This window comes from Pristis pectinata, chromosome 6 (genome assembly GCF_009764475.1).
Source record: "Pristis pectinata isolate sPriPec2 chromosome 6, sPriPec2.1.pri, whole genome shotgun sequence".
In the NCBI taxonomy this organism is placed as follows: Eukaryota; Metazoa; Chordata; class Chondrichthyes; order Rhinopristiformes; family Pristidae; genus Pristis; species Pristis pectinata.
The window spans coordinates 16848670-16866939 of NC_067410.1; the positions used below are offsets into that span (position 1 = coordinate 16848670).

At 36.8% G+C, this 18270-nt stretch overlaps 1 protein-coding gene across 1 annotated transcript in view; it reads left to right on the plus strand.

Moving 5' to 3' along the window:
• Nucleotides 1–18270, plus strand: part of iars1 (isoleucyl-tRNA synthetase 1) — a 117765-nt gene that overhangs the window by 82812 nt on the left and 16683 nt on the right. The window contains exons 26-31 of the mRNA XM_052017912.1: nucleotides 3610–3784; nucleotides 4614–4726; nucleotides 6844–6939; nucleotides 9678–9854; nucleotides 11426–11546; nucleotides 13290–13415. Coding sequence (XP_051873872.1) covers nucleotides 3610–3784; nucleotides 4614–4726; nucleotides 6844–6939; nucleotides 9678–9854; nucleotides 11426–11546; nucleotides 13290–13415 — 808 coding nt within the window. The remainder of the gene's footprint in view (nucleotides 1–3609; nucleotides 3785–4613; nucleotides 4727–6843; nucleotides 6940–9677; nucleotides 9855–11425; nucleotides 11547–13289; nucleotides 13416–18270) is intronic.

Sequence of the window (18270 nt, forward strand, 5' to 3'; positions counted from 1 at the left end):
TTGACACCCTAATACTCACCTTGGCCATTGTCAACAGATGGAAAGATTGACTTCTCAGACGTACAATTTATACTACCACAGCCATTCATCAGTTTTAAAAATTTGTTGCACAAGCTGGCAGATCAGCATAGTTGTTTATAAATTATTGTCGCTATTTTAATCCTAACTTTTGTCTCAGGACATAGTTTGAACAGAAGAATTCTATGAGGATAGGCCAGTCACAAACAAATATTAGAAGGTGATAAAGGAGATTGTGGCACATTTCAAGCTAATGCATTAGTAAAACAGATGACTATATTGTTAAAATATAGGGGTGTAAGGAAATTCACAATACGATGTTAATCCAAACACATCCGCTCACCCCAAGCTAACTAAAGGAGAAAAATACTTAAACTTTTTGAGAAATCATCTCTACAAATAAAATGCTTTTCATCTTTTCCTATTAAAAGAATGCAATATCATTGTTCAATTTATCTATGGTCTTAAAAATATATGTATATAAACCCATAATACTCTCTCTATTCCATTAAAGAAATTTGAAACCTCTGGGTCCAGATCTTGTTTAATGTTTGGGTAAAAATTGTAACTCAGGTTAAAGTTTTTGTATTGATGAGCATGTTTAAATGTAACCCTTCTAAAATTTAATTAAGCATTTAGCCAGTTGTACGAGGGAATGATTTATTCAGTGAAAATACAGGGTGTTTTTGAACAGCAGGGCTTTTGTTCCTGGGTATATTCTAGCATTTATAATGTTAGTTAATGAACAAGAAACAAAAATGCGACAAGCTGTTGTTACTGGTATGTTATTTTCTGGAAGCCTGGCAGTTTGATTTAAAACCAGAGTTATCATAATTTAGTTTAATCAATCAAAATATACTTGAGTTCTTAATCATGATTTTAAGCATTCTAGAATTAAATATAGAATTAAAATTATCAAGGGTTCATTGTGGTACATTAGGCAGCTTGCTGAATTTTTTTTAAAAGAAATATGTTGTTCAGTAATAATCCCTTTAACACTTTATTAAAAATTCAGTTAACCTGATTTGTGAAAGCTTTATCCTTTCCATCCTGGAACAAATAAACAAGATTAGTCTATTCAACCCTTAAACCATGGTCTGGAATTTAATGAGATCAAAGCTGATGTTTGACCTAACTCTGTTTACCCACCTTCACTCCAGATCTTCCAGTAATTTTGATTATCAAAAATTGTTCTCAGAATTAAAATTAACAATAGATGGCATCATTTGGCATTTGTAGAAGTGTTCAAATTTACACTATCTATTTCATTTTGAAGTATTTCTTAATTTTGCTCCTGAAATATCTGGGTCTAATGTTGAAAATCTGTCCCAAGGTTCAAGTCATCCCAAATAGTGCAAGATATTTCTCTATCCATGCTACAATTCTTGCTTGAATATTTTACCCAAATTATTCCTTCTAAATTCCAGGGAATGCATTTTGAAATCACTTTCATAATTTAATGCTTTGAGTTAGAAAGTTAGTTTGGTAATTTTATGTTGTGTTCCCTCCCAGATTGTTTCACTTTGCCTGAGGTGTGGTACGGAAAATTGCTCTTTGTATACAGTTGTCATCTAATGCATTTTATGAAGCTGGAGTATAACTTCAACTCCCTCGTCCTGGATTCTAGTTGCAGGAACCAGCGCTCTAGACATCAGCATCTAAAGTAAAAGAATTCTGGAAATATTCCATAGGTCAGGCAGCATCTGCAGAGAGAGAAAAACAGTTAATGTTAAAGGTTGATTGCATCATCAGAACTTATACCAACTGAAAAGGCTGTTTATTTGAAATTGTTGAACTCATTGTTGAATCCTGAGGGCTATAATTTGCCTAGTCAGAAGATGACATGCTGTGTCTTGAGATTGCATGGGGATACGTTGGAATGTTGTGCACTCCAAAGACACAGAGGTCAGGGAAAAATGGAGAATCCAAGTGACTGGCAATTGGAAGTTAAGGGTCGCCCTTGCAAACTGATTGGAGTTGTTATCCAAGGGGTCACCCAGTCCTCACTTAGTGCAAAGGAAAGCACATTTTGAGTACCAAATGCAGGATGCTTCTTCTCTTTAATTGTTTACCATCATTTATGACAAGTTGTGGCAGAACTACAGACCTCTGACCTAATTGTTGTCATGGGATGGCTTAGCTTCACGAGGTTGGCGCCCTAATTTTTGAGGTGCCTGGTACTACTCCCAGTATGCTGTTCTGTCTCCTTTGAACCAGTGTTGATACCTGGTTTGATGATAACAGAAGATATTTCATGCCAGAAATCAAACAAAGGAAGCATCTCTGCACTGCCACCAAAGAAAGTTTATCCTTCCTTGAATGAGTAGATAAAAACTTCAGAGTACTCCAGGTGTGGTCTCACCAAAATCTTGTACAATCATAGCGAGACTTTCCAAATGTTGTATTCTTTCCTTTTTTTAATGCTGTACTAATTATTTGCACCATGCTAATTTATTGTCTCACACATGGGACCCACAGTTCTTTGAGCATCAATATTCATTAGTCTTACACTATTTTAATAATCTTCAGCTTTCCAAAACGTATCAAGTCATTTCCCCACATTATTTCCATCTGCCATTAATTTGTTCTCTCACTTGACCTCTCTCTGTTCTGTAAATATTTTTGTTCTCGCAACTTGTTTTTTCACATCTTTGTATCATCAGCTAATGACTATTTTTTGTTAAGGAGCAATGGAAATAAGAAAGCTGCTTCAAAGATTGGTCATTTGTTAATCAAATGTGTTCAGCCTAATTCCAGAGCTAAACAAGCTATAAATTTCACCTGACTCTCTACAGTTAAAAACTGACAATGACCTTTTTTTCCTCAACAGAAACTTCACTGAAGCCATACCGAACAGAAGTTTGCATTAAACTTCAACAATTAATTGCACATTTCTGCATTATAATTGTGTCTTTTAAGCTGCAGTTTAAGTCACTCCTGTAGATTTTATTTTGAGTCATTTATGTTAATACCAGAATATCTTACTTGAGTGTTTAAAATAAAATACTAGTTGTGCTTTTGGAATGACTTGTTTTTTTCTTGGCTGCAAAGATTTATTTTCTCTTTTCTATGCTTTTTTTTGAAGGGGAGGTAAAGAACAAGAAAAATGTTCTTGTTCTTTTGTATTTAAAAAAATAGCAACTGTAATCATTCTCTTTGACAGTGTGCTCACTGATATCCCCATTGTGTCACCTGTTTCTGAATTAGTAGTTATATATTGAACTAAGATTTTTTTTTAAGTGTATCTGGATTGATGGATGGGGAATGAATTACTGACCTTGTAAGGAACCTAACTTCATTTTGAGTCCCTTCATCAATAAGTGGCCACATAACATAGTGAAAGCAAGTGTAAACTTTCTCAAAGGGCTGGGAAGAGTTCGTAATGAACAGTCTGATATTGACAGTTCTTATTGATAAATATATTTTGTATCAAAACCTGTTACAGGAAAAGCTAAATATGAAAATTAAAATGTGCAAAGTAGAATAAAATTTTTGAAAAATGCTTTTGCTAATATATCAACAATTTGATGGTTGTAATAACTGAAAATGTCTTTAATTAGTCACAACTTTTTTTTATATAATTCCCAATAGGAACTAAATGTCCGTCAGCTGACATTATCCACAGACAAAGACAAGTATGGCATTCGGCTTAGGGCAGAACCAGATCACATGGTGTTAGGAAAGCGCCTGAAGGGAGCATTTAAATCTGTTACAGCGGCTATCAAGGGACTCCAGAATGTACAGTTGGAGGAGTTCCAGAAGACAGGTGAGTATTTGGAAACTACTTCCTTACTGCATAATGAAAAGTCATCTCTGATTCAAGCTCTAATATCTGTGTCATCCCCATCTTTTAAAAGAAAAAAAAATCACATTGTAGTTTTTTTTCTAAGTTTAAACCTTAGTCAAGAACAAGGGAACATAATTGCAAGATTAGGGGCAGTCATTTAAAACTGAGATGAGTAAGAACCTCTTGTCGTAGAGGGTGGTGAATTTCTGGGATTCTCCTGCTCTGGAGAGCTGTGGAAGCTTGATCACTGGGGCTATTTCAAGTTGAAGTAAATGAATTTTTGTGAGATTAGGGAATTGAGGATTATTGGAGAACTGACACAAAAGTGGAGATCAGGCCTAAGGCAGATCAGCCATGATCACATTGAATGGCTGGGCAGGCTTGAGGGCTCGAGTGGCCTACTCTTTCTCCAATTGTCTTTGTTCCTTAAGATGTACATTTAAGTGTACATATCTTCAATGAAAAACTTATAAATGCAAATTTTTACATAAATACATATGGCCAATTTTGTTTTATTTGTTGTGTTTAATTAGAATTTTTATACAGGGAAACCAGCTTAATCCATTCCTTTACTGATACTTGCCATAGTTTCAAGACCTGACATTGAGGTCAGTTGTTCCCAAAGCATTAGTTTGTGGTACAAGAGAAAAGAAACTGGTGATGGTAATAATTTCCTTGTGCAAATCACTACATAGAGAGAGTGGGCAAGACTACATTCGGAGGAGTACCAAAAGACAAGAACTAAGTCTCTTTTTCTTGACACAAATCAGTGGATGTGTTGGTGTGATACTCAGTGTTCTTATAACAGGCACCATAATTGTGGAAGGACATGAACTTCATGAGGAAGACTTGCGTCTCATGTATGCATTTGATGCAACTACAGGAGCAAGTGCTCAGTATGAAGCCCATTCTGATGTTCAAGTAAGTGTTTTGTTTTCAAGGAAAATGCAAGTATTAACTGCATGTACAGTACAATTATTGTCACTGTTTTAGTAACTTTGACATGGGAAACTGTTTAGCTTGCCTTGGTTACCCAGGTAAACTTGTTTTTGTGATGGGTGCTCATGTACTATGAGCCAGAGGTGTTCCGAAACAATTTTTTGGCTGAATTAGATAGGTCCATTCCATTGAGTGTATGCCCTCTTCTTTATACTAATTTTGCAAAAATACAATTCTTTATCAGTGTAAATATATTTGGTAAAGCAGAATGGAGTATAAGCAACTTCTTTGAAATGATGACTGAGGTCCTCGCCTTTCTTTGGGTTCAGAAATGATTCTCCATAGGTTTTGTGATATTGCAAACATACAAATTAGTAACAGGAGTTGTCCACTCAAGTTTAGTCTGCCATCCAGCAAAATCACAGCTGATCTGATTTGATTGTAACCTCGTGTCTGCATTAGCACCTAACTCTTTCTCCCTTGCTTATCCAGAATTTATATATATCTGTCTTAAAATAGTTAAAGGCTCTGCTTCCACTACCCCTTAAGGAAGAGAGTTTCAAGGATTCACAATCTTCTGAGAGGATAAAAATTACCTCCTTTCTCTTTTAAATTTTTGACTTCTTCCTCAAGAGGAAACATCTGTTCTACATCCACCTTGTCAAAACTTCTCAGGATCTTCTAAGTTTCAATTAAGTCACCTCTCACTCTTCTAAACACGATTAGGTACGAGCCTCACAAATCCGATCTTTCCTCAAAGATAAGCCGCCCCTTCCAGGAACTACACTGAAATGTTTCTAACCCATTTACATCCTTCCTTGGAAAAAGGAGACCAATACAGTACACAGTACTCCTAATATGGTCTAATAAATGCCATATATTATAGACACATAATCTCCCTGGCCACATCTCCCATTCATCCTTCCCAAACAATCTTCCTTTGAACAGATTTCTTCTCCTCTCCCAATACCAACATACAATGCAATGTCTACAATGATGCGACTTAGTAGTTGAAGTAGTTTTATTGTGTGCATCTTTGGACGTCTTATGCAGAGGTATATCGTAGCTTAGGCCAGTGGGCCAACCCAAGAATTACCATTGGCTGTAGTTTGCAAATCCCTGACCTTGCAATTGGAGTCATTGGATTCAGTATTGAAAAGCATTGCCACCAGAAATGATCCTTCCATCTGCTGTCCATTCCATTACAGTCCACTAAATTGTGATCAGGTACAAAAACCCTGTTTTATATCCTGTGCTGTCTCTTTCTGTTCCATGGAGCTCTGACTACTTTTTTTTAATGAAAGTCAAAACAAAAAATCTGCAGGTGCTGGAAATTTGAAATAAAAATGCCAGAAACACTCAACAGGTCTGGCAACATTTGTGGAAAGAGAAACAGTTAAAGTTTCAAGTTCTAGACCCTGCATCAGAACTGGGAAAGAGAAAAACCAAGCTAAGTTTCCAGTGGCAGAAAAGGTGGGGAAGGATGCGTAGAATGAAGGGAATGTCTCTGATATGGTAAGATCAAATGAGTTGCTATTCCTTTTGTTATACCCATCCCTCCTCCACCTCTGCAACTGAAAGCTAACGTTTTCTCTCTTTCCCAATTCTGATGAAGAGTTTCAGACATCAAACATGAACTATTTCTTTTTTTACACAGATGCTGCCTGATCTACTGAGTATTTCCAGCATTTTCTGTTTGTATTTCAACAGTGAGCCAACCGGTAATGGGCGTTTGCACAGTATTATTGATTTGAATCTTTAATATGTTAGTTAAATCATTCAGTAATATCTGTGCCAATGTCTCTTGGAATTAGTCCCTTAAATGCTGGACAATGCAAACTTTGATTTGGACTTAATTCTTTCTGTTATTGTTGATTAGCCTTAAGATGCGTGAGCTCTATCTTAGCTTTCATTAACAATGCTATTGCAGTTTGTTTGAGGAATGTGTGCAACATTTCCCTTATGATTAAGAACTCTAAAGCATTAAATGAAAACTTTTTCTCAGATTTCAACTCATGAACTAATATTCTATACATGTTTGATTTCATGGAGTGCCTACATATTGAGTCATTTTTCAAAAGGCGCTTGTGTTTTTTCAGACTTTGGTTCTTTTAGATGTCACACCTGACCAATCAATGGTGGATGAAGGAGTTGCACGAGAGGTGATAAATCGTATCCAAAAGCTTCGAAAAAAGGCATGTTCTACCTATCTTTTTTATAAGAGTCGTCTTTTTTTTAAATCTATAAGCAGAAAATGCTGGAACCACTCAGTGGGCCAGGCAACATTGCTGGAAAGAGAAACGTATTTAACGTTTCAGGTTGAAGCTCTCTGATGAATGTTTTTCAACCTGAAATGATAACTCTGTTTCTCTTTCTACAGATGCTGTCTAACCTGCATTTCCAGCATTTTCCTTTATTACCATCTTTCTTCTGCTTTCTAAAGATTTTCCTAAATGCATTGAATTTCTGTTAGAGTACAATTCAGTGCATACCCAGAGGAGGAAGTATGCCCTCCACTTCCATCAGGCGTACAGTATTTTAGCAGGTAGACATTGTACTCTGCTTTTGTTGACGTGAAGGCATAGGCATTGCCATTTTGTATATTCAGTGCAAGTGCTAGGGACTCATTTCTACGCAGAGGTATCCAACCAGCTCTTTCACCTATATGAGTCAAGATAGTTAATGATGGCAGGCTGTGCAGATGTGCACCACAGCAGACCTCAACCCTTTCCATAGCAGCAAACTCAATATGAGCAGGGAATGATGGACAGTGAACTCCAGCTGATTTTTTCTTTTCCTCAGCTGCTCCACCTTCTTATGCCCAAATTCAATTTAACCTAGAGCTGCTGAGGCAGATTTTAAGTTGTATTTGCCACCCCGATCGCTTCGAACCATTAAGAATCTCAGAATTTATCTGTCTGGTTTAGGTAGTCGCCAACTTAGATAATCTATCGGTTTATCTTTAAAGCTGAGTTCTTAATACTTAAGTGATGTTATAGGGAGGTGATAGCAAGAACATCATTGTACTGGTTAACTAAATTTCTTCAGAAAAGAAACATTCATAAATATAAAAGACTGTATTCCCCTGTGTCATTCATTTAAATAGAGGTGGTTTTGCTGTTCGTCAAATGAAAGGTTGTGAACGCATCCACCCTTTCACCGCCGCAGCATTTGAAATTCTCTGTCCCAAAGGCCGCAATTGCTCAGCCATCGTTGATGGATTCTTGACACCAAGGGAATGGAAGGATTTTGGACACGGGCAGGAAATTGGAATTGATATTGAGCAATTGCTCTGATCAGCTTAAATGGCAAAACAGGCTTAAACATTCTGGGTTCCTCCTGCATGTATTGCCATATTTTCTTATGACATTGTGTGACATTTTCTAAGTCTGTACATGTTTTGCCAAAATCTGCAGTATGTGGTGGAAAAAGAGAATTCATTAATTTATTTCAACTTCTAAATGTATTATTTTTTAAATCACCCATTGCGGACAATTAGATGCATTGGCTATTTACTTTGCAATAAGTATGTTGAGTTATATTTCCCCACAGTAATTCTGTTCAATTAGTGAATGCTGAGATGTGATTTTTGATCAGTTATAAAACTGACTTACAAAGTTAGTAAATTAACATTATCAATATGTAGTTTAAGAGAAACACTCGAGTGTTCAAAGAATTTTCCAGCTTTATTTAAAGTTAATCTTTTTTTTGCAGCTTTTTGTTGAGAGTAAAAATTGGAGAAGCTCGCCAGAGTTGGCTTGTGTTCAGTGGACGGTTTCTGTCAGCTCATTTTCATTTTTTCTGGAGGGCAAAAAATGATTGGTGCCGGAGAAGATTAAGTAACTTGTCAAAATTTGGGCCAGGCAGTGCATTCTATGAAAACCCCAGGTGGTTCAGTCATGATGAACCCACAGTTTTATTAAAATGGATTACTCAAATCAAATTTAGTGCAACAAACTGAATGCCAAAATTGTATTGGTCTGATTACTTATGTCCTAATTGCAGATTTTTGGCAGCTCTACTTTTTTTTGAGTTTAGTAAATTAAATAGTTCATTTCTTTTCAAAGTCAATATTTTATATTCCATATCATAGTAATAATTAATGAAACTTGTTCACAATTACTGGATATTTGCTATGATTTTCTTTGAAATTGAATTTTTGTTCAGTTATGTGCACCTTTTTGGCTATTCAAAATAGAAAATAATCATTTTCTAACTGGGATAGACTACAAGGAATTTTAAGATTGTTTTTCTATCTCGATTTTTGTTTTATCTGAGACATCAGATTGTTTTTATCTTGTGGCTTCACAATACACAATTGTTGAATTAACATGGTAAGCACAATGCTTCTGGAAGTTTAATGAGTGTTTTTAAAGCTGCTTAATGAATTTATTATTGGTGTGGCACAAGTTGTATTTTATTGATTTGGTATGAATTTTCAACAGAAGCAAGAACATGACTCTTTTGTCTAATCCAGTTCTCATGTACCAATTATATTTTTGGTATTTCTTGATATAAAATTATGCATTGACAAGTCTTGTTGCTACTTGATATGTAGACAATTCTACAGTAATATTTATTCTGTTCTGTCCCTTTAAAAATTGATATTTGGACAGTGGTAAATTTCATTCCATTTTTTCATCATGTATACTACACCATCATATTTAATGATTATTTATTTACTACTTTGTATTCAGAAAATAAGCAATTTCCCCATGATGCTCACCATTTGCTAATTTACCAAGTTTTTGTGTGCTTCCTGCTGTGGTAATGTGAGATTAAGAACTTTTAATTCTTTAGCAGCCTACTGTCATCTCATTGTGCATCGTGTTAGTAGTAAATCTACATCATTTTTTAAGGCTCTCAACAAAAAAAAAGATCCAGCAATCATTGCAATAAATGACGTTGTGTTTTATAAAATTGACACTTACAGGCCCATCTTGTGCCATCAGATGAGATCACTATTTATTACAGTTCCCAACCAACAGGAGCGTATTTGGAAAATGTTGTTAAGAATCACACTGATTTTATTCTGGGAACTGTAAAAGCCTCTCTGAAGCCCTACCCAGTACCAAGTTCTGCTGAAGTGATTATACAAGAAAAAACACAGGTAAATCCTTCAAACTCTTGTTTCTGTTTTGGATAAGTTAATCTTGGGAACGCAGTCCTTTTAGATATATTTTGTTACAATGTTACTCTGTTTAATGCCAGCTCACACAGTGCTGATTTACCATTGTGGTCTTAGTCCATTCAAAAAGACGGAGGCAGCAGCTTCTATCATATTCAACAGGAGCTGATGAAAAAGACCATAGGATCTAGTCTGTTAATACATGGAGAAGGGGTTGCCAATCCCCAGAAATGGCCCACATTCATGGTGCCAGTCAAATGCAGCCTTAAGCCCTGCATCTCAGTGCTGAGCAGCTACACTGTTTGCTCTGGTCTGCCCAACAACAGCCTCAGATAGCCACTCCACACAGAGCAACCTGTGTCCATGCCAGGATCCATGCCCGATTACCAGCACAGCATCACATCGTAACAGGGAGGTGTTCATGTCAGGTTCTTGTCACAGTAGTACTCTCAATAACCTTTCTCTATTTGTAGTGCTGTAATGATCTCTTTTTGCACTGATTCCATTAGCATTTTCTTTCCTGGGTATGTGCTCTCTGTTCTAAACAAGGTGCCAGCATACATTTGGCGTAATGAGCACTGCATGCCAAATTCAACATGGCATAACTCTCCTGCCGCTTACCTTGATAAGTTTTATTAATGAATACCAACAATTTTGCCTAGTATTCAAATAAACAGAAATATGTGTGTTTTTTTTAATTGAAACTTTTTGTACTTTTTATGGTTTTATTAGTTTTTAGTAAGGTATTTCAATGCCTAACTTTTACAAGTTTTCAGAAAATGAAAGGAGGTCCTTTTAGTATAAGTGAGACTCACTTATGATTGACTCAGGAGCAGGAATCCATTGCACTCAACATTTAGCTACTGACAGAACTATGGGAAAAGTGAAGCCTTTTTCTAGATTGCATTTATTAGAACCCATTAGAAAGAAAATAAGAAACCTGTCAGATCCTTCTGCCTCCAGGCTATTCTAATTCACTTGAAAGGAAGGTCTTGTTCTTCATAAAACAGCTATTTTGTCAAGGACTGTAACTTTGAACCAAAACAGAAAATGCTGGAAACTCTCAAAACATCAGGTAAACAAGTTAGATGAGATAGCTGCAACCTAAATTGGTAACTCTCTCTCCTTGCACAGATGCTGCCTGATAGAGTAATTGAGCACTACAGCACAGAAACGGGCCCAGCTGGTCCATGCCGGCCTGGTTTTCTGCCTAATCCTATGATCTGCGGAGAGTTTCCAGCATTTGTATTTTCTGTAACTTAGAACTCACCTGGTTGCCAGTGTAAAGTCTTTTTGAATGGAATTTATTAATAATTGGGGTGGGAGGAAGTTCAAAGCTGAAAGTCGTGCTGGAAGTTGAAATGAGGATTCTGCAGATATTTTTGCTCGTTGGTACTAAGTGGGTGCTACAGCATTGCCAACCTACTGGGATCCCTTCCAAATGTTAGTTTCATTGACTTCAGTGGAACTGATTGTCCCAAGGCAAGTACAGTGGCAGCCAGTAGTCTGGCACCCATTTCTAACTCTAACCATTTTTCTTCTCCTGTTGTTAGTTGAAGGGCTCGAATCTTGATTTGACTCTTGTGAAAGGAACCTCAGATGTTGGTATTCCACAGTTGGGCCTTACCTGTGCATATGTCAATGTCAAGATTTCTGTGGATGGAAAAAAGCAAGGTAGGAACAAACAGCACTATCATTGAGATATTTAATATTTCTATTAATGTACTCTACAGTTGATACCATTGTTTAAACTTATGGTGTGTAAGATTCAAACCATTCTTTATCCTGCTTTGGAACTCCTAAACAAGAAATGAGAGCGCTTCAGTTTGCTCATTTACAGGTTTAATTGGTTGATGTGAAAAAAGGGAAATTGTTTGTAGGAATGGTGGCTCTAGTGATGGATTTCTGATGAGCCGAAAATCAGTTATGTAGGTTGCCTTTTGCCAAACTCCCTTGAAGTGTTTGGGGGGGGGGGGGCAGGGAAGGGGGAACGGTAGGACGTTGTGGGGAAGCATGATCCATATTAATCAATTGGTCTTGAAGAAACATTATGTCTGCTACTGGATTTGGATAAAGAGTTCTGTTTTATAAAACTGCAGTATTTTAAGATCTGGAAGCCCTTATTAGGAAACCAGGTAGTCAACAGATATTGCATGCACCAATGTTGTGATCAAGAACATTGATGCTCCCGTTTTATGCTGAAGTTCTACTTTTGCTTTACCATTAATTTGTTTGTAGTTCCTGCATGCCTAGCTAAGTCTGAAATACATTTGTCAGTGATCTAAAAGTTGTAACTATCCTGGATAGACCAAGAGTACCTCCCTTTCAGTTTGAGTTGACCTCAAAGGATTGGAACAAAGTCGATCCTACCAGCAAATTTGATAATCACCTTTCTGATCCAGGCCAGATCTTGTTATTTCAGGTCACTATCATATTAACCAACCAATCTTGTTTATTAATTGCATATGAAGAAGCAGACCTAATGGTGGGCGCTGAGATTCTTCTTTCTTCATTCAAGGTAATTTGACAAAGATTAGTAGGAAGCTCACGTAGTCAGTTAAGTTCCATGAGTACCCACAAATGCATTAAGGGTCCCTGAAAGTTTGACCTTGCTGATCTGCAACTAAATTGTGTCAGCTTAAGTGTCATGACTTCATCCAGGGCTTCATATTAAGTATACAGAAAATCAGGGACACAAGAGATTTCCATACATGAACTTTCCTCAAAATTGATTTGGAGACTTGTATATTGATAAGTTTCTGCATATGATAAAAACCTTGTTCTTCATGTAAAATACTTAGTCATTAGAATCCATTTTATGACCTACTTAAAGGAGGAAGGATTAGAGTCATAAAGTTGTACAGCACGGAAACAGGCCCTTTGCCCAGTTTGTCCATGGCGACCAAGTTGCTGACCTGAGCTAGTCCCATTTGCCTGCATTTGGTCCACATCCTTCTAAATTTTACTCTCCATGTACCGGACTAAATGCTTTTTAAATGTTATAATTGTATCTGCCTCTAACACTTTCTCAGGCAGCTCATACCCACCACGCTCTATGTGGGGGGGGAAATAAGTTGCCCCTCATGACCCCTCTAAATATTTCCCCCTTACCTTCAAATCTGTACCCTCCAGTTTTAGGCTCCCCTACCCTGGGAAAAAGACTGTGACCATTCACTCTATCTGTGCCCCTCCTAATTTTATATACCTGAATTAATTAAATGTTCCTGAGTTTCCAACTCTGTTGAATGATCACTCAGTTAATGTTCATGAATGACCAGTGGTCATTTTAACATTTCCAGTGACCTCTGATGCACAAGTGGACTGAATACAAAATGGCATGTGTTTATTTAATCAAAATTGTGAATTACCATTGCAGTTCTCTTTATTAAAAAATGTCTTTCTTGATTTGTATTTCAGATGGTGTGATACTACTAGAAAATCCAAGGGGCGATAACATTCTAAACTTGATCAAGCTGAAAAATGTGATTGTCAACATATTCAGGCTGCAGACATCGAAACTGGCCCTCTTTTATGGAAAAAATGGTAAAAATATCCTTAGTTTGGGAATTGTATGAGAGAATCTTTACAAGTTCCTCAAGCTATTGCCTCAAATCTTGCTAGAAAACGGTGGCAACTTTACAACACAAGGCTAGCAATTATGTAAGAACCATCTTGCAACATAATTAATTTTAGCTGCAATTCTGATCAACCACTCTGTCCTTGTGAAGGATTGTTAACCCACGTTAATACCCCAGTGTAATTAGAACAGATATAACATTTGTTATATCTGTTCTAATTACATTGGGGTATTACCTTTGTGGTTGTTTGAATTTATCAGAAATCTAGAGTGTGTTGAAATTTGTAGATCCTCCTCGCTGTCAATTTTAAATATCTAATGTTTTTTTGTTTCTGGAAAAAGGATTAGTACTATGTTTAAATGGATACATTTAAATTAAGTCCATCAGAGAATATTTGACACAAAAAGTAGAAAACAAGTCAGAACCTATACTCTGATTCCTTTTTCGTTTGACATGCATGGCGCTTAATTGTTTCTGTTTTTATCTGTTTTAATTAAATTCAGTACTCAGTTGTAGATTTATTGATTAATGACCACTTGCAAAATTGGATTTATAGAAAGCTATTATACTCAGCAAGGCTATTAATGTTGATGTGTACTTTATTAAATGAATATCTTTGTGTAAATTACAGAAAATATAAAAAAAAATCTATTTTAGTAATTGGGCTGAAATTTAATCTACTTTGTCTCTTAACTTTATTCTGGGAGTGTTGGCTGAGCACAAAGACCTCAGAAAGAAGGTACATTTTGGGCTTGTAGTTGGATGCTGTCATTATTTCCAAAAGAGGAGCTTTGGTACAGAAAGTCTGTGTGCTGTGAGGAGCATTTGAAGTCACTGGTACTGTACAATAGAATTCAGAAGGATGAGGGGGGATCTCATCAAAACCTACAGGGTATTGAAAGGCCTGGATAGAGTGGACGTGGGAGAGGATGTTTCCATTAATAGGGGAGTCTAGGATCTGATGGCACAGCCTCAGAATAAAGGGATGTCCCTTTAAAACTGAGGTGAGGAGGGATTTCTTCAGCCAGACAGTGGTGAATCTGTGGAATTCGTTGCAACAGAGGGCTGTAGAGGCTGAGTCATCGGCTGTATTTAAGGCAGAGATTGATAGGTTCTTGATTGGTAAGGGGGTTAAGGGTTACAGGGAGAAGGCAGAGAATGGAGTTAGGAAAAAAATCAGCCATGTTGAATGGCAGCGCAGACTCAATGGGCAGAATGGCCTTATTCTGCTCCTATATCTTTTGACACTTATTGTATGTGATTTCTTAATTTGAGAAAGAAATTTTCATTTGGAGAGACATGGGCTTATTAGGAACAGTTAGCATGGCTTTCTGAGGGGAAGGTCATACTTGATTGAGTTTTTTGAGAAGGTGACGAAGATGATGAGTATAGTGCAGTGCATTTGTCTACATGGACTCTTGTATGGCATTTGACAAGGTCTCTCATGGTAGGCTGGTACAGAAGATGAAGGCACAAGGGATCCACAGTGACTTGATGGATTCAATTCAAAATTGGCTTGGCCATAGAAGGTATTGTGCAGAGCTTTTACTCTGACTTTAGGTCTGTGACCAGTGGTGCACCTCAAGGATCAGTGCTGGGACCCCTGTTGTTTGTGATGTATAAATTTGGTTGAAAATGCGGGCAACACAAAAATTGGCAGAGTTGTAGATAGTTAGGAAAGTTGTCAAGGAATTCAACAGGATATAGACCAGTTGGAACTAAGGGCACAGACATGGCAGATGGAGTTTGATCTGGACAAGTGTGAGTGTGTTACACTTTGGGAGGTCAAATGGCAGGACCTTGAGGAGCACTGATGTACAGAGGGATCTTGTGGTGCAAGTCAGTAGCTGCCTGTAAGTGTCAACACAAGCAGATAGGGTGGTAAAGCATGTTTCTCTTCATAGTTCGGAGTGTTGAGGATAAAAGCTGGGAAGTCATGTTGCAGCTGTGTAAAACTTTGGTTTGACCACATTTGTAGTACTGTGTGCAGTTCTAGTTGCCACATTACAAGAAAGGTGTGGAGGCTTTGGAGAGGGTGCAGTAGAGGTTCACCAGGATGTTGCCTGGATTACAGAGTATTAACTATAAGGAGAAGCTGGATAAACTTGGACTGTTTTCTCTGAAGTGTAGGAGGCTGAGGGTAACCTGTTTTGAAGTTGATAATATTATGAGAAGCATAGATAAGGTAGACAGTCAGAGTTTTTCCCGGGATGTAAACGTCAAATCCTAGAGGGCATAGCTTTAAGGTGTGAGGGGAAAGTATAAAGAACTTTTTTTTAAGAAGTGGAGTGGGTGTGGTTGGAGCAGATACGATATTGATGTTTAAGAAGCATTTAGCCAGGTACATGAACATGCAGGGAATGGAAGGATATAGATCATGTGCAAGCAGATGGGATTAGTTTAATTTGGCATCATGGTCAGCACAGACTTCATGAACTGAAGGGCCTGTTCCTGTGCTGTACTATTCTGTGTTAGAACATATGACCAAAAGGACCAAAATGGGATTAAATTCTTACTGTTCAATGAGTCATGGATTTGAATTTTTGTTGAACTGATCTTTTGTGTCAAGAGGTCAACTTGATAAGATTAATCTACTGATGAATATTTCTGGTTTGCTGAATTTCTGGCTAACATTGTTCAATTGTTTCCACAATATTCAAGAGCTGGTGTTGTTATGAATGTTATTGTTTGTGCAACTGAGGGGTCAATTACAAGAATACTGAAGTAAAAGACTTAATATCTGTCATTTTCAATGTGAACCTTCACCACTGTTATTGTTTACAATAGAAATATTTCGAACCGTATGGCTGGTTTATAATCTAGCACTGGCAAATCCTGTAATAGCAAAATTATAGGAGCAGGTTAAGACCTGATCCATGACTTTCGTTTCTATGATAAGAGCCTTAATTTAGAATACAGAATCCCAATAAGCATCTTGGAAGAGTATGAGCATGCACATTCAGAAATATATCTCCTTCAGTTTACCATCAGTTCACCTACCAACCTGGCTTGAAAGTATTGGCTTTGCTTCACTAATTCAAAACTGAACTTTGCTGGTCAGGAGCTGTAGCAGTTAAAATTCCAATTTAAGACTTCACCAACATAGCCACGATCTCACAGCAGGGATCAGCAATAAAGATGCATTTTTGCCAGGTGTTGACCATATACCAGGAACAAGTACATTCTAAAAATATATTAGTTGGTAATTTTAGTTTTGATGCAAGACTAAGAAAAGTGAAGAAATATAGTCCATTAACATTTGACATGTCAATGAATTGCCTTGTGTGCAAATTTGCAATATGACTAACTGAAGGTAATAAATTCTACCACTTAGTTCCTGGTACAGGACCAATACTTAGATTGAAAGACATAAAATAGTAGAAGTAATAATAATTGCCTATTGTTCTTCTGTTTTGTGGTGGATACTAATGAAACTGGCCACTGTTCTGTGCTTTGAGTTGACTGTTTTCCATTTAACAGTTTGTATTGACATTGCCCAATCTGTACTTTACGGAGAAACTTTGCATATGATGAGCATTGATTATGTAACTCATTATTTGCTATCAGCATCACAATATCTGGAGAAATTTGATTTTAAATACATTCTTTTATAACTTAGGTGACCTTGGGAATGCATTTTTGCAAAATCTGAACTCTGGATTAATCAATATAATATAACTCGAAGTATTGGCTTGGATTTTGTAGTAAGAAAAACACTGAGGCTGAGGACATTTGCCAGTACTTAGAAGTAAATTGGTTAAGCGACTGCAGTCACACGGTGATTACAACATCCAGGAAGTTACTGTTTGATTTGCCTTGCTCCTTCACAAACTGCTCTGTAACACTATTTTGCTAAGAAGTTAACATTCACATACTTCTGGAGTAAATTTAGAGTACAAGTGCATGAGATTCCTTAATACCGCTTTTCTTTCCCTTTATTTCACTTTCTGAACAAGATGTGACATTGAATTAAATATTTGAATGTATGTACCCTGTTTCAGCCTGCTTGTCTATTATGCCATCTAATTAATGTAACAGTTAATGCTAGCTGTACAAATACTTAGCAAAAGCAGTAAACTTTTATTATTTATTTAAGCTCCTTCACTGGTGTATTATTGCAGATTTGAACTAAAAAAGATCTGTTACTATTATGATTTCCCTTAATTGTTATATCAGCCTTGATATTGATATCTGTTTTGACGACGGCCAGCCAAGAGAAATACATCGACATATACTTTCTTTGTTCAAAATAGTTGTTCCTTAGATTGTATCTTTTTCAGAAAAAGGTCCCAGCCCAATGCATTACACTGCAGTGCACTGTTACAGTTCCCAGTGGTCACATTAGCCATTTCTTGGTTGGAGCACACTAATAATAAAAATATGTGAGTTTACTGCAGTGACAGATGTGAAGTGATTACTGCAGGGCAAGCTTTGCAACAATTGAATTGCATTTGATAATAGTAAATGCTAATAACTGCTGAGTTCTTCACACCTGTGTTCACGTTTTTTTTTACTTGACAGTCTTTTGTGTCGTGCTTCATATGGTTGCATTGATATATTCGTTGAAATATCAGAAATTTAAATAATTGTTTTGAATAGAAAGGTGCAGACTGTTGTGTGCAATGCAGGGTAATAATGCCTCTTTGTTGCAAGTTTACCTGATAAAAGATTTACATCCATTATTTAACTATCACTCAACACCACATATGATAACTCACTGAAAATTTAAATATTCTTTATTGTTAATATACCTCATTGCAGTTTAAATACAAGTCTTGAACCTATTCTCTCAGCATGAAAAATGGAAAACAAAACAGATC